At 47.3% G+C, this 12094-nt stretch overlaps 2 protein-coding genes across 2 annotated transcripts in view; one reads left to right on the plus strand and one right to left on the minus strand.

Annotated features, from left to right (window-relative positions):
• Window positions 1–1851: 1851 nt before the first annotated feature.
• PEBP1 (phosphatidylethanolamine binding protein 1) lies at window positions 1852–6677 on the minus strand. The gene is made up of 4 exons (XM_081338651.1): window positions 6446–6677; window positions 4223–4332; window positions 3996–4096; window positions 1852–3081 (listed from the first exon to the last, which is right to left on the minus strand). The coding sequence occupies exons 1-4, from the start codon at window positions 6641–6643 to the stop codon at window positions 2864–2866; spliced, it is 627 nt and encodes a 208-aa protein (XP_081194777.1). The 5' UTR covers window positions 6644–6677; the 3' UTR covers window positions 1852–2863.
• A 3465-nt stretch (window positions 6678–10142) lies between these two features.
• The window catches only part of VSIG10 (V-set and immunoglobulin domain containing 10), a gene marked incomplete at its 5' end in the record, with an annotated part of 13846 nt that continues 11894 nt past the window's right edge, over window positions 10143–12094 (plus strand). Inside the window, one exon of the mRNA XM_081338746.1 lies at window positions 10143–10209. Within this exon, the coding sequence (XP_081194872.1) occupies window positions 10143–10209 (67 nt within the window). The remainder of the gene's footprint in view (window positions 10210–12094) is intronic.

The following is a 12094-nucleotide window of genomic DNA, read 5'->3' on the forward strand; positions in this document are numbered from 1 at the left end:
TCCCTTTTTTTAAAAAAAAAAATACATCTCCATTAGAATTTTGAGGTAAGAAAAGGAAAACTGAAGGGAAACTAGAAGGAAAACAAACGGAAGGAAAACAAAAAGAAAAAAAAAACAGAAGGAAAGGAAAACAGAAGGAAAGGAGCAAAGAAAAAACGAAAAATAAAAGGAATTTTTTAAAAAGGGAAACACGGTATTTTGACTTCCCGCCAGTTCTCCTGAGGAATTGCCATATTACTCCTTCCCTTCCCCCCTTGTGGATCCTTTCTAACCCACAAATTATATTTGTAGAATTTATATGCATTTTACACATTTATATTTAACATTACATATGCATACAAAATTTAAAACCCCTAAATCAAGTTTCTCAATCTGTTCCAATTCTGAAATTCAGTACCTCAGCCATGCCGGCTGGGGGATTCTGGGAGTTGAAGTCCACCTGTCTTAAAAGCGGGATTGAGCAACTCCGCCGTCCAGTTCGTTTTTTCTTTCAGCAAAAAAAAGCCCCCCAAAGCCTTGTTTCCTTTTTTGCTCTTATTATCTCTCGAGGTGATTTCTCTAGAGACATCCCTAGCAATTCTAAATGGAGAATTCCACCCAGGAATAAATTTTATGACTGATAAGTGTCCAATTTTCATTATCTATGGCTCCTTTTGAACTTCGTCTTAGGCCCAGCATAAAACTCACAAGGTCATTTAATGGGGATTTTTTTCCTACCTGGGCACCCCACTCCTGGCATCACTGGGAAACAAGAATAGGGTCTCCTGCTTTGAGCAAGGGGTTGGACTAGAAGACCTCCAAGGCCCCTTCCAACTCTGTTATTCTGTACAGGTAGTCCTCAACTTATGACCACAATTGAGCCCCAAATTTCTGTTGCTAAGTGAGACATTTCAGTGAGTTTTGCCCCATTTTGGACCTCTCTTGCCAGAGTTGTTAAGAGAATCGTTACAGTTGTTAAGTTAGTAACACGGTTGTTAAGTGAATCTGACTTCATTGACTTCGCTGGTCAGTCGCAAAAGGGGATCACACGTCCGCGGGACACTACAGTGGTCATAAATATGAGTCAGTTGGCAAGCATCTGAATTTTGATCATGTGACCACAGGGTTGCCGCCATGGTCAGATGAAAAATGGCCCTAAGTCAACTTTTTTCAGTGCTGTTGTAACTTTGAACGTCACTAAATGAATTGTTGTTAAGTCAAGGATTATCTGTCTTCTGCTAGATAGAATTACACACTGCAACAAAGTCAGAAGTCCAACAGTTATTAAGTCAGTTCACTTGGACAAGGCCTTAATACCCACTTTTTGCTCAGAGGTGTCAGCAAAGATTTGGGGGAAATAAAAGTCCTGTGTAGACTTGTAAAATAAAATAAAAATAAATTCTGTTGTTTTCTACTGTCCAGGCTGGCAGGCTGAGAAATGAAGGACAATATTTTTCATTAAAAGTTCCCTCAATTGAAATTATGTTCTAGTCTTCTTCAGGGGAAGGTTTTCAGCAATCTTGGACAAACACCTGTTTTATTTTATTTAGAGCATTTATATTGAATTCTGGGGGTTCTCCAACCAGTAATTGAAACAATAGCAACAATAAAACCAGTTGAGGATCGGAATCCCGTTCTGAAAGACCAGAGATTGGAATAGACCTCTCCCACCTCATAACCAAGTTAACTTGATTACTGAACTAACCAATTCTGGTATCATACAATACAGTCAATAAACTAAGTAAAAGAACTGGGTTTATGGGAACGATTAAGCCATCGAAAGCCTAACTAAAGTTAATGAGCCAAACTTTGCGATGCAATTTTTCTGGTTAATCCAACCTAGGTATCTATGAAAGAGCAGCATAAAAAAAATGAAGACAAGCCTCCTTTTTAATTGAAAAGTTCTCAAGAGCAACGCAAATCCATGAAGACACAAGCTTTCGCTTCTCAAGGGACAATATCAGTGAACATGGGAAAACATCCAAGACTTGCTATGTACTCTACTTAACAGCAATTTAGAGGGGGGGGGAAGAATTACATCCAGAAATGTTATCGGTAAAACGAGAGAAATCCACCTTGAACAATCCTGGCCTTCTAAATCAGATACGAGAACTTTGATATCCAGTAAGAACAGAGTTCATTGAGATAAAATCAAAATCTAAACAAACTAGGTGAAACTGTGGATCCATGGCCCAATTCCTCTTTAGTGGAAAATCACCGCAAGCAGAAATTACAGGATGCTTCAGTTGCAAACCACAGTGAACCACATCTGCCTCAAATTACGGTAAGAGATGCTTATATTCCGATTTTATGATATTTTCCACCTACCTGGCACCTTCCAGATGCATTGGGGCGGGGTCCATAATCCCATTGCTGGCTAGAAATACTGCAGTTATCATTCCACTGAGTCTATAGGAGTGCAGGTTGGGGTGTTCTACACAAAATTGTTGGCACTTGTGCCCTTTTAGGCAAGGCAGAGGAACAATTCCCCTTCACAACCACCTAAGTCAGGGGTCTTCAAACATGGCAACTTTTAAGACTTATGGACTGGAACTCTGAATTCTGGGAGTTGAAGTCCACAAGTCTTAAAAGTTGCCATGTTTGAAGACCCCTGAGATAAGTTATAGAAAATGAGTTTTCTATTCTCAGGATTGAAGCTTCTCAAAAGCAGCAATGCAACATACAATTCAGTTGCAGGTTAAAAAAAAACCCTTTTAAAACAATAAAGGTTGCCGATTAAAGGGTCCACAATGAATTAACATAGATTAATGTTACCAAGTCAATGGGAGTCATCTTCAGCAATGCATCCGGAGTAAACCAGGCCATTTATCGTAAGGGAAGAATTTCCAAGAAAGAGGAACTAGGGCACAACACAAAGGCAATTTTATTTCCCAGAGAGCTGCTCGTAGAGTTTGGGCACGTAGTCGTCCCACTCGGCTTGGTAGCAAGTGCCCGCAACAGGGGAACCCAGCTTGTATTTCTTGCGGAAAGCCGATATTTTGAAATTGCCCCGTTTGTCCCCCGAGCGGTTGCTCAGGATGGGCTCGTTGCAACTCAGCTGCTGGGGCTGCTCGTAGACCAGCCACACATAGCGGTGAAGGCCTAAAAATGGACAGGAGGGAAAACAAAACAAAACACCAGAAACCCCTTTAATGAGGGTTCAATTCAGCCCTGCCCGATGTCAATGCTGCAAACACTGACAATATAAGAGACAGCCTTTTGTTTAAACTGCTTCGCTCTGAATCTTGAAGGGAGGGAATTTTCTAACTATTTTGAGAAGATTAGAAAAGCCAGCGTACAGAATGGGAAGTGAAACCTCATATGTAAAACTAAAATTGGATAATGTGATTTATGACATGTAGATAAGGGCGGGGATTGTGTGTGTGTTATGATGGGTTTGGGGGGAGGAGATTTCAGATTCTGGCATCCCTCCATGAGTGCCGATGTTTCGTTTCTTTATTAAGACTTTTTAGATAAACAATGCTTGCATTTTGTTTGAACTGTTTCATTTATCGGAACCATGACACCTGCCTCCTCAGAGCGGTTGGGAGTCAAGCAGCATGTAAAATTTTGAAGACGGATTGGATGAATGGGAGGATGGAGGGATGGATGAGAGGATGGATGGATGGATGGGAGGAGGGAAGGAGAGATAGGAGGGAGGGAGAGAGGAATGGGAGAATGGATAAGAGAATGGATGGGTGAGTGGATAGGAGGAATGGGATGGATGAGGGGATGGAAGGAAGGATAGGATGATGATGGAGGGATGGGAAGATGAAGGATGGGAGGAATGCAAGAATGAATGAGAGGATGGATGGATGGGTGGATGAATGGAAGGCAGGATAAGGTGGAGGGATGAAGGATGGGAGGAATGGAAGAATGAATGAGAGGATGGATGGATGGGAGGAAGGACAAGATGATGGAGGGATGATAGGATGGGAGGATGGATCATCTATCATCCATCCATCCATCCACCTGGCCACTTTCTGAAAGATAATGCATACTGAAAGGGAACTTACCTGTTCCTTTCGGCGGCCCAGATCCAACGTAGTCTGACAAAACATGCCCACTGCTGATATCGTTGCCTTTCATGTTGGTCACCAAAAAGTGGTGCCACTCCCTAAAACAAAAAGGAGAAGAGAGTTGGGTCCCCGTGTCTGCAAATCCCACCTTGCAACACACTGAGAAGTGTCCCTCTAAAGGAGGGACTCCGAGCACTTTCCAAGCACCCCCAAAACTCAATCACCTGAATTTGGGGGTTTTCCTGCTGGGAGCATCAGGATCCGTAAGAACCAACGTGTAGAATTTATCCGGGCTGCAATTATCCCACTCTATCAGGGTTGGCCGATTCTTCACCTGCCCAAACAAAACAGAATTTTATTTTATATTTTTTTTGCTCCGCGTTAAAACAGGAAAAACAAAGACGGGCCAGAAGAAATGTACATTGACTAAGGCAGCTCTGTAGTAAGAGTTGCCCATTTTTCTCCCTTTGCAGACAACCTGTATTTTCAGCAAATGATAACAAACAAAAACATTCCTGTTCCAGAAGGTGGGAACTGATGCTTACAGCAATTTTTTTTATTTTAATTCCATTTATATCCCGCCCTTCTCCGAAGACTCAGGGCCACTTTAAGATATCTGGACACCTGCTCCCAGAATTCCCCAATTGATAGAAGGGAATATTTGTACCTCAGAGTTGAACTGTAGGATCCATGGTGCCCTCTGAGCTTGGTGGTTTTCTTGCAAATGTTTCATGACCCAAACTAGGTAACATCATCAGTGCTAGAAGGGAGTGGGATTTGTGGAGAGGAAGGAAGGAAGGAAGGAAGGAAGGAAGGAAGGAAGGAAGGAAGGAAGGAAGGAAGGAAGGAAGGAAGGAAGGAAGGAAGGAAGGAAGGAAGGAAGGAAGGAAGGAAGGAAGGAGTGTGGGGTCCTGGGTGTTCTCTGAGCTTGGCTGTTTCCTTGCCGACATTTCATGACCCAACTAGGTCACATCATCAGTGCTAGAATGGAGCAGCGTTTGCCATCATTTTTATCTACTGGTGAGCAGACAAACCAGTGAGCTTTATATAAAATAAAAATGAAAGCAATCCCCATTCCCTGCTAGCTCTGATAATGTGACCTAGTTTGGGTCATGAAACATCTGCAAGGAAATCACCAAGCTCGGAGAGCACCAAGCACGGCACAATTCCCCCAACAGATGTAGTTTTAATAGTAACCCCCTGGATTAGCGATCTTTACGTTGTGAAGGGGACGATGGGCTGTGTTCAGCGGGAGGTAAGATAATGAGATTTTAAGCCACTCTCCTTTACACAGGTCAGCGTCATAAATTAGCTGGCCTGCGTCTGGATAAATAATCATTGCTATATTTGAAAGGCAGTCGATTTGACCAAAAAAAACAAGCCATGGAAAGCTGGACATCTGCAAACGGGGAAGCTGGTTTAATTAACATTAAAGCACCATTTCCGCGTCCCTCTCACCCTGCTACGCCTCACCCCCCCGAAGTCTGCAACGGTTAACTGTCCCAAGGCAAATGGATTTTGCATTGCACGCACTTAACATTCGCCGGGATCGCCTCCAATTTAGCTCAAGGTCCCGTCTCGATTTTGCAAACGCGCGTGCGCGCGGCCTCCCCCCCCCCCACTCCGAGCGAGCGAGCACCGGCCTTGCAACGGAGGGAGAATTGCCAAGATGGGAAGATGCCATCTTGGCAATGGGCGCCTTTATATTTTTAGGTTTGGGGTTGTTGTTGTTTTTTTTTAATCTTTCCACCTTGCTCTTCTCTCTTCTACTTTAAGGCCAGGCCAAGAACGTGCAATAAAAACAGTTGCGCGTCTTTTTTTTTCCTTCTTCTTCTTTCCCCCCCCCCAAAAAAAATGCCACTCAGGATTCTCTGGCCTGCCAAGGTTCATTCCTAAAAGGAGACCCACAATTGAACGTTCAGATGCATGCTTTTTTTTTCTTGGGGGATGGGGAAGGATTTTCCCCTTGCAAAAGACCGAGCGAGTCGTCGTATCCAAACGGGACTCGCTTTCCCGGTTGCAATTGTGGCACGTCGGCGACTTGCAGCGAAGGAGACTGCGGGATCCTATACGGCGGGGTTGCAAATAGCTGGGGGGGGGGGGTTTACAGAAAAAAACAAACCAACCCTGAAATGCTCCTTTTCATTGAATCTTTGCAAAACGGGGCGCTTCCGAGCTCCTTTGTGGAGCCCCCTACACACACACACAAACAGCTGCAAGGCTTTTGCGGACTGGATTTGGAAGCGCCGCGCAGCCCCGTTGCATATGGAGAAAACGTGCGTAGAGATTCGAGGGAGTGGAGGGAAGAAGTGGGGGGGGGAGTGTAAGGTCCCGAGTTTCTTCCCGCCAAAGGACGAGAAAGAGGCATCCCTTTATTTCTTCCTTTTTTTTTTGCAAGGGCAAAAAGGCGACGCAACTTTGCAACCCGCGCCGGCGGCCCCTTTTACCTGGGTCGGTGTAAGCACTTGGCCGAGCTCCTCGATTTCCACCGACCCGTAGCGGACCCGCAGAGGATGCACCGGCTTCTCTTCCACCTCGGGGAGGCTTAAGGAGCCTCCCCAGCCGCTCAAATCTACCGGCATGGTTGCACCGAAGCTCCTCTTGCCTGCTCGCTGCAGCCAGCAAACATAGCGCGCAAGCCTCATGCAGCCTAATACGGGGACTTCGGAGTGGCAGGTTCCTCCTCCAATCCCAGGGCAGCGGGACCCCTCGTTCTTGCTCCCATTGGCTAAAGCGGGGAACAGAGGCTCGGCCCTGTCGGAAGAAGGGGGCTCTTGGGAGTTGAAGTCCCGGAATTCCGGCTGGGGTATTCTGGCCGTTGAAACCCACCCAATTTAATTTAATTTAATTTATTAATATTTCTATACCGCCCTTCTCCCGAAGGACTCAGGGCGGTGTACAGGGCAAGAATAAAACACAGAGATTTACAAAAGATAAAAGATAATTAAATACATGCCCAATTAAAAAATACAGTAATACATAATAAAAAAAAACAATAAAAATAGTAAAAAACCCCACCAATCCCCCCTCAGGCCAGGCCGGCTTGCTCGAACAAGTATGTTTTCAGATCGCGGCGAAAGGAGCGAAGATCGGGCGCCGTCCGGAGCTCAACCCGTAGCTGATTCCATAGCTCCGGGGCGCCCACAGAGAAGGATCTCCCCCTGGGGGCCACCAGTCGACATTCTCTGACCGGTGGCACCCTGAGGAGGCCCTCTCTGTGGGAACGCACAGGGCGGAGGGAAGTAGACGCCGGCAGCAGGTGTTCCCTAAGGTACTCCGGACCCCTGCCATGTAGGGCTTTAAACACCATTACTAGCACCTTGAATCTCACCCGGAAGACAACTGGTAACCAATGCAGCTCACGGAGCAGAGGTGTGACATGGGAGTATCGGGAGACTCCCAACACAACTCTTGCGGCTGCATTCTGTACCAGTTGGAGCCTCCGGGTGGTCCTCAAGGGAAGCCCCATGTAGAGAGCGTTGCAGTAGTCTAGACGAGAGGTCACGAGCGCGTGAGTGACCGTGCATAAATCATCCCGGCTTAGATAGGGCCGCAACTGGCGCACCAGGCGAACCTGGGCGAAAGCCCCCCTAGTCACAGCCACCATGTGATCTTCCAAGGTGAGCCGTGAATCTAGGAGGACTCCCAAGTTGCGAGCCCTATCCACGGGGGGTAATAATTCACCCCCCATAGAAAGAGATGGAATATCCGAATAGACCCGGGATGAAGGTATGCAAAGCCACTCGGTCTTGTCTTGTTGTTTAAAGTTGCTGCGGTTGAGAAGCTGCTTTTATAGAGCGATTCAAAGCATACGAGCATTGCCAAGTTTTGCATTTGACCATCCCGTGATGATAATTCATCTCGGAAATCTTCATAGGGATAGTTAAAAAAAAAAGATGAAATATTTTTTTTCTAAAGCCATGCCTCTGCACACTTTGGGATTTTATAGTTTTATTTAGCTTCTCCAAGGGCCTTCTTTCAAATAAACGTCCGAAATTTCTTTTGAATTCCTTAAAATAAAAACCTTTTTAAAGACGACGCTAATAAATGTTAGGAGGTTATGTTTTAAATTGATAGGGTCCTTGGTGCTCTCTGAGCATGGTTGTTTTCTTGCAGAGGTTTTATTACCCAACTAAGGTAACCCTGTCAGTGTGTGGAATGGAGGAGGAGGAGGAGGAGAGGAAGAAGAGGTGTAGGAGGAGGAGGGGAAGGAGAAAGAGGGGAGGAGGAAAGGGGGGAGCGGGATTGTGGGGTTCCTGATGTTCTCTGAGTTTGGTTATTTTCTACAAGATGTTGCACTACCAAACTAGGTAACCTCATCAGGTGGGGATTCAAGGCTGAGGGGTCCCCCCAAACCCCAGGCAGCACATCCAGCTGTCTCTCTTCACATGCTCGCCCACAGTTAGCAGCCATGCTTGCAGAGATGATACGGTTTTGTTTTTTTTAGCTTGGCACACTGCACCAAAAGTGAATGACTCATGAGGGACGACTCCAAAATAAGCAAGGAAACTCAGTCTTGATGGATTCAAAGCCCGGGCCTGCCCTATCATGGGTTCAGCAAGCTCAGAACCACAAAAACCACAGGACTTGAAGGGACCTTGGAAGTCTCCTAGTGAGTCCGCCCCAAAGGCAGGATTCAAATGCGCGAACAACCGGTTCTTTGTGTGGATGCCGCTTCCGGAAGTCCATTCTGGGCCTGGGCGATCAAAAAAAAAATTGCTACCGGTTCTGCCAAAACTGGTGCGAACCGGCTGAATCCCACCACTGGTCCACCCCCACCATTCCTGCCCAAGGCAGGAGAGCTTATTGCTGTGGTGGCGAACCTATGGCACGGGTGCCACAGGTGGCACGCAGAGCCCTCTCTGTGGGCACGCGCGCCCTCGCCCCAGTCCTAGCGCTTCAGCTGGGTTTTATAAAACCTTTTCGCTTTAGGCCTCCACCACCGTGGGGAAAAAAAAAGGTTTAATCAATCAATTTCAACTTCTCGTGGGGAAAAGAAAGTTCTCACAAAGTTGGAATTGATTGATTGAACTTTTTAGTCCCACCCAGTCTGCCGTTACCACCGCAGCCGCGCCCACCCATTGGGCCGTGCCCACCCATTGGGCCATGCCCACCCAATTGGCCAAACCCGGCACCCGATGATACATAAGTGGGTTTTGGGTTGCAGTTTGGGCACTTGGTCACTAAAAGGTTCGCCATCACTGCCTTGTTGCATCCCTGTCGACCTGGTTCTCCAGTCTACAGGTGTTAACAAGAAGGTGTCACTTCCTGCCTTACACCCCAGCCCCCAAAGTGATCAGGGATTTGAATCAGCCCCCATCTTCCCAGCCAGATTAAAATGACATCAATGTAAGAGAGAGACCCAACCTAGGATTAAGGAGAAATTTCGTGTCGGTGAGACAGACAATCATTTCCAGACGTTGTGGGTTGCTCCAGCCCTGGAGGTTGTCAAGAAGAGACTGGACAGTCATTTGTCCAGAATGGTGTACGGTCTCCTACCTGAGCCCCCAAGGTCCCTTTCAACTCTGTCATTCTATATTGGTAAGTTTCATGGCTGGATCCTCGATCCAGCTGTACAGCTAGTCCTCGACTCGCGCTAGTTCACTTAGTGACCATCCAAAGTTAAAACGGCACTGGAAACAAGGGACTTAGGGCTGGTTTTTTTGCACAACGGTGACCGGTGACCGTTGCTGCATCCCCTGGATCAACATTCAGACACTTGGCGACTGGCTCATCGTTACGACGGTCGGTCGCAGTGTCCAGGGCTCATCCCATCAACTTTTTTTTTGCGACTTTCTGGCCAGCAAAGTCCAATGGGGAAGCCAGATTCACTTAACGACTAACTGTTACTAACAGTTACTAACTTAACAACGGCAGTAATTCGCTGGGCCGCCGTGGCAAACCAAAGTGGCAAAACTTAATTCACTCAAGCCAAGTCTCAACGACTTACTTTGCGTTGGGTGGCGGGGAAGTTCGCCGGCCCGGCGCCAGGTAAACCAAACAGGAGCGAAGGGCGTCGGTCGCAGCCGCTCCGCCTCCCACGGGGAAGTCTCCCCGCCTCTCTTGTCAACGCTGCCCGCCCTCCCGGCCGTAAATCCGCGGAGCTGCGCCGGCTGACTTCGGCTCCCCCCAGTCCGAGCTGCCATGGCGAGCGGGCTGGTTGCGAGCCTTCTCTTCGTCCTGGCACTTTCCGGGCGCGGCGGCGATGCAGGTAACCCCTTGGCCGGGGCCATCGGCAGGGCAGGGCAAGACAGGTGACACAGCCCCAGGTTGGAGAGATGGCAGATGAGCCGGGAAGAGCCGAGGTTCCACTTGGAGAGGAGACCACGAGGAGATTTTTCCCACCCCCTCCCCGGGAGGGACTAAACTAGACGGGGACTCTCCCGCTGAAGCATCTTAAGCCTCGCCAGGAAGAAGGAGAACGTCGCCTTTACTTTGGGGTCTTCTTCCCAAACAAGGATGTAACCTTTCCCTTCTCGCCTCCTTCGCTTTCCGAACTTTCTGCGGGACGGAATCGCCGACCCCCCACCCCCCCCTCCCCTTTCGCCTTCGTCTGACTGCGTAAAATCCGGCTGAACGCGCGGGGAGTTGTTTGCAACGTTTGGGAATGCTTGGCGTCAAAGAGCTCGTTGTTCCGCCAAGTTTTAGACAGGTCGGGATTTAGAGGTTGCGGCGTCATTTGTCTCCTTCCCTCGCAGCCCCCGCCCCCGCCCCAACTCCAAAATTTTCAGGAATACTGCATACTTGGTGGGGTTTCCCCCACCCCCCCAAAAAAGAGCTTCTGGTCACAATTGCCTGCTCTTTGATTTCCCGAAGTCTAAAGAGGGGAGGTGGGATGCAGAATTTTTCCAGGATGATTTTAATCGCTTTTCTAACTGTTGGGTTATGGCTGGGGTGAGGGAGGGGCAATTGATAAGTTTGCCCTGTTGCGGTTAGGAAGGGGGACAAGAAGGAAAGCACTTTTATGAGAAAGGAAAAGGAGAGAAAGAGAGAGAGAGAGAGAAGGAATGTGAGAAAGAAAGAAAGAAAGAAAGAAAGAAAGAAAGAAAGAAAGAAAGAAAGAAAGAAAGAAAGAAAGAAAGAAAGAAAGAAAGAAAGAAAGAGGAAGGAAGGAAGGAAGGAAGGAAGGAAGGAAGGAAGGAAGGAAGGAAGGAAGGAAGGAAGGAAGGAAAGAATAGGAGACAGGTAGAATTACAAAGTAAACTAGAATTAATTTGTGAGACAGACACAATTCAACCCAGGTACTTCCTGGTTAACCCCAACCCTTTAGTGGGTTGTGATGAATTTATGGGCGGATTTTCAGTGCTTTTCAATCTGACCCCATTCAACAAAGCTAAACAGACAGACAGAATGAAACATTTAAATCCCTGCTTTTGTAGGCAGAGTTCTGAGCAAGGAGTGGTACTGTTGGACAGAGAGTTAATAATAGAGCAGGATGAGTTTGCATTCTGCTTGGCAAGGAGAAGAGACCGAGCTCTGCTTTTATGGAGAGTGCAACTATGATGTTCTTCCCTTGTCTCATATCAGCTTCCAAGAGTTGATGTGATTTCAGCGCACATTGTTAAAACCTAGCGTACTGTGCCTGATTTACTCAAGTGTAGTTAAACCGTGACTTAGGGTGATGTGCCCAATGTATTTGGTGTTTATATCCCACCTTAATTATTTTTACAAATAACTCAAGACGGTGAGCATATCCATCACATCTTCCTCCTCCTGTTTTCCTTGCCACAACAACCCTGTGAGGTGGGTTGGGCTGAGAAGGAGAGGGAGTGGCCCAAAGTCCCCCAGCTGGCTTTCATGGCTAAGGCGAGACTAGAACTCCCAGTCTTCTAGTGATTGGCCCAAAAGTTCCCCAACTGGCTTTCCTGCCTAAGGTGGGACTAGTACTCACCGTCTCCTGCTGAGTGGCCCAAAGTCACTCAACTGATTTTCATGCCTGAGGCAGGACTAGAACTCACCATCTCCTGCTGATTAGCCCAAAAGTCACCCTGCTGGTTTCCATGCCTAAGGTGGAACTAGCACTCACAGTCTCCTGGCGATTGGGCCAAAGTCGCCCTATTGACTTTCATGCCTAAGGCGGAACTAGAACTCACCAT

Source organism: Vipera berus (assembly GCF_964194415.1).
Source record: "Vipera berus genome assembly, chromosome: 14".
Taxonomy (NCBI): Eukaryota; Metazoa; Chordata; class Lepidosauria; order Squamata; family Viperidae; genus Vipera; species Vipera berus.

Bases quoted from the DNA above. Each gene is read 5' to 3' on its own strand.
- PEBP1 (XM_081338651.1), bottom strand. From the start codon at position 6,643: ATGAGGCTTGCGCGCTATGTTTGCTGGCTGCAGCGAGCAGGCAAGAGG. The intron at 4,097-4,222 runs GTGATTGAGTTT...TTTTTGTTTTAG, and splicing joins AGGAAAACCCCCAAATTCAG to GGAGTGGCACCACTTTTTGG. The intron at 3,082-3,995 runs GTAAGTTCCCTT...GTCCATTTTTAG, and splicing joins TGGGCCGCCGAAAGGAACAG to GCCTTCACCGCTATGTGTGG.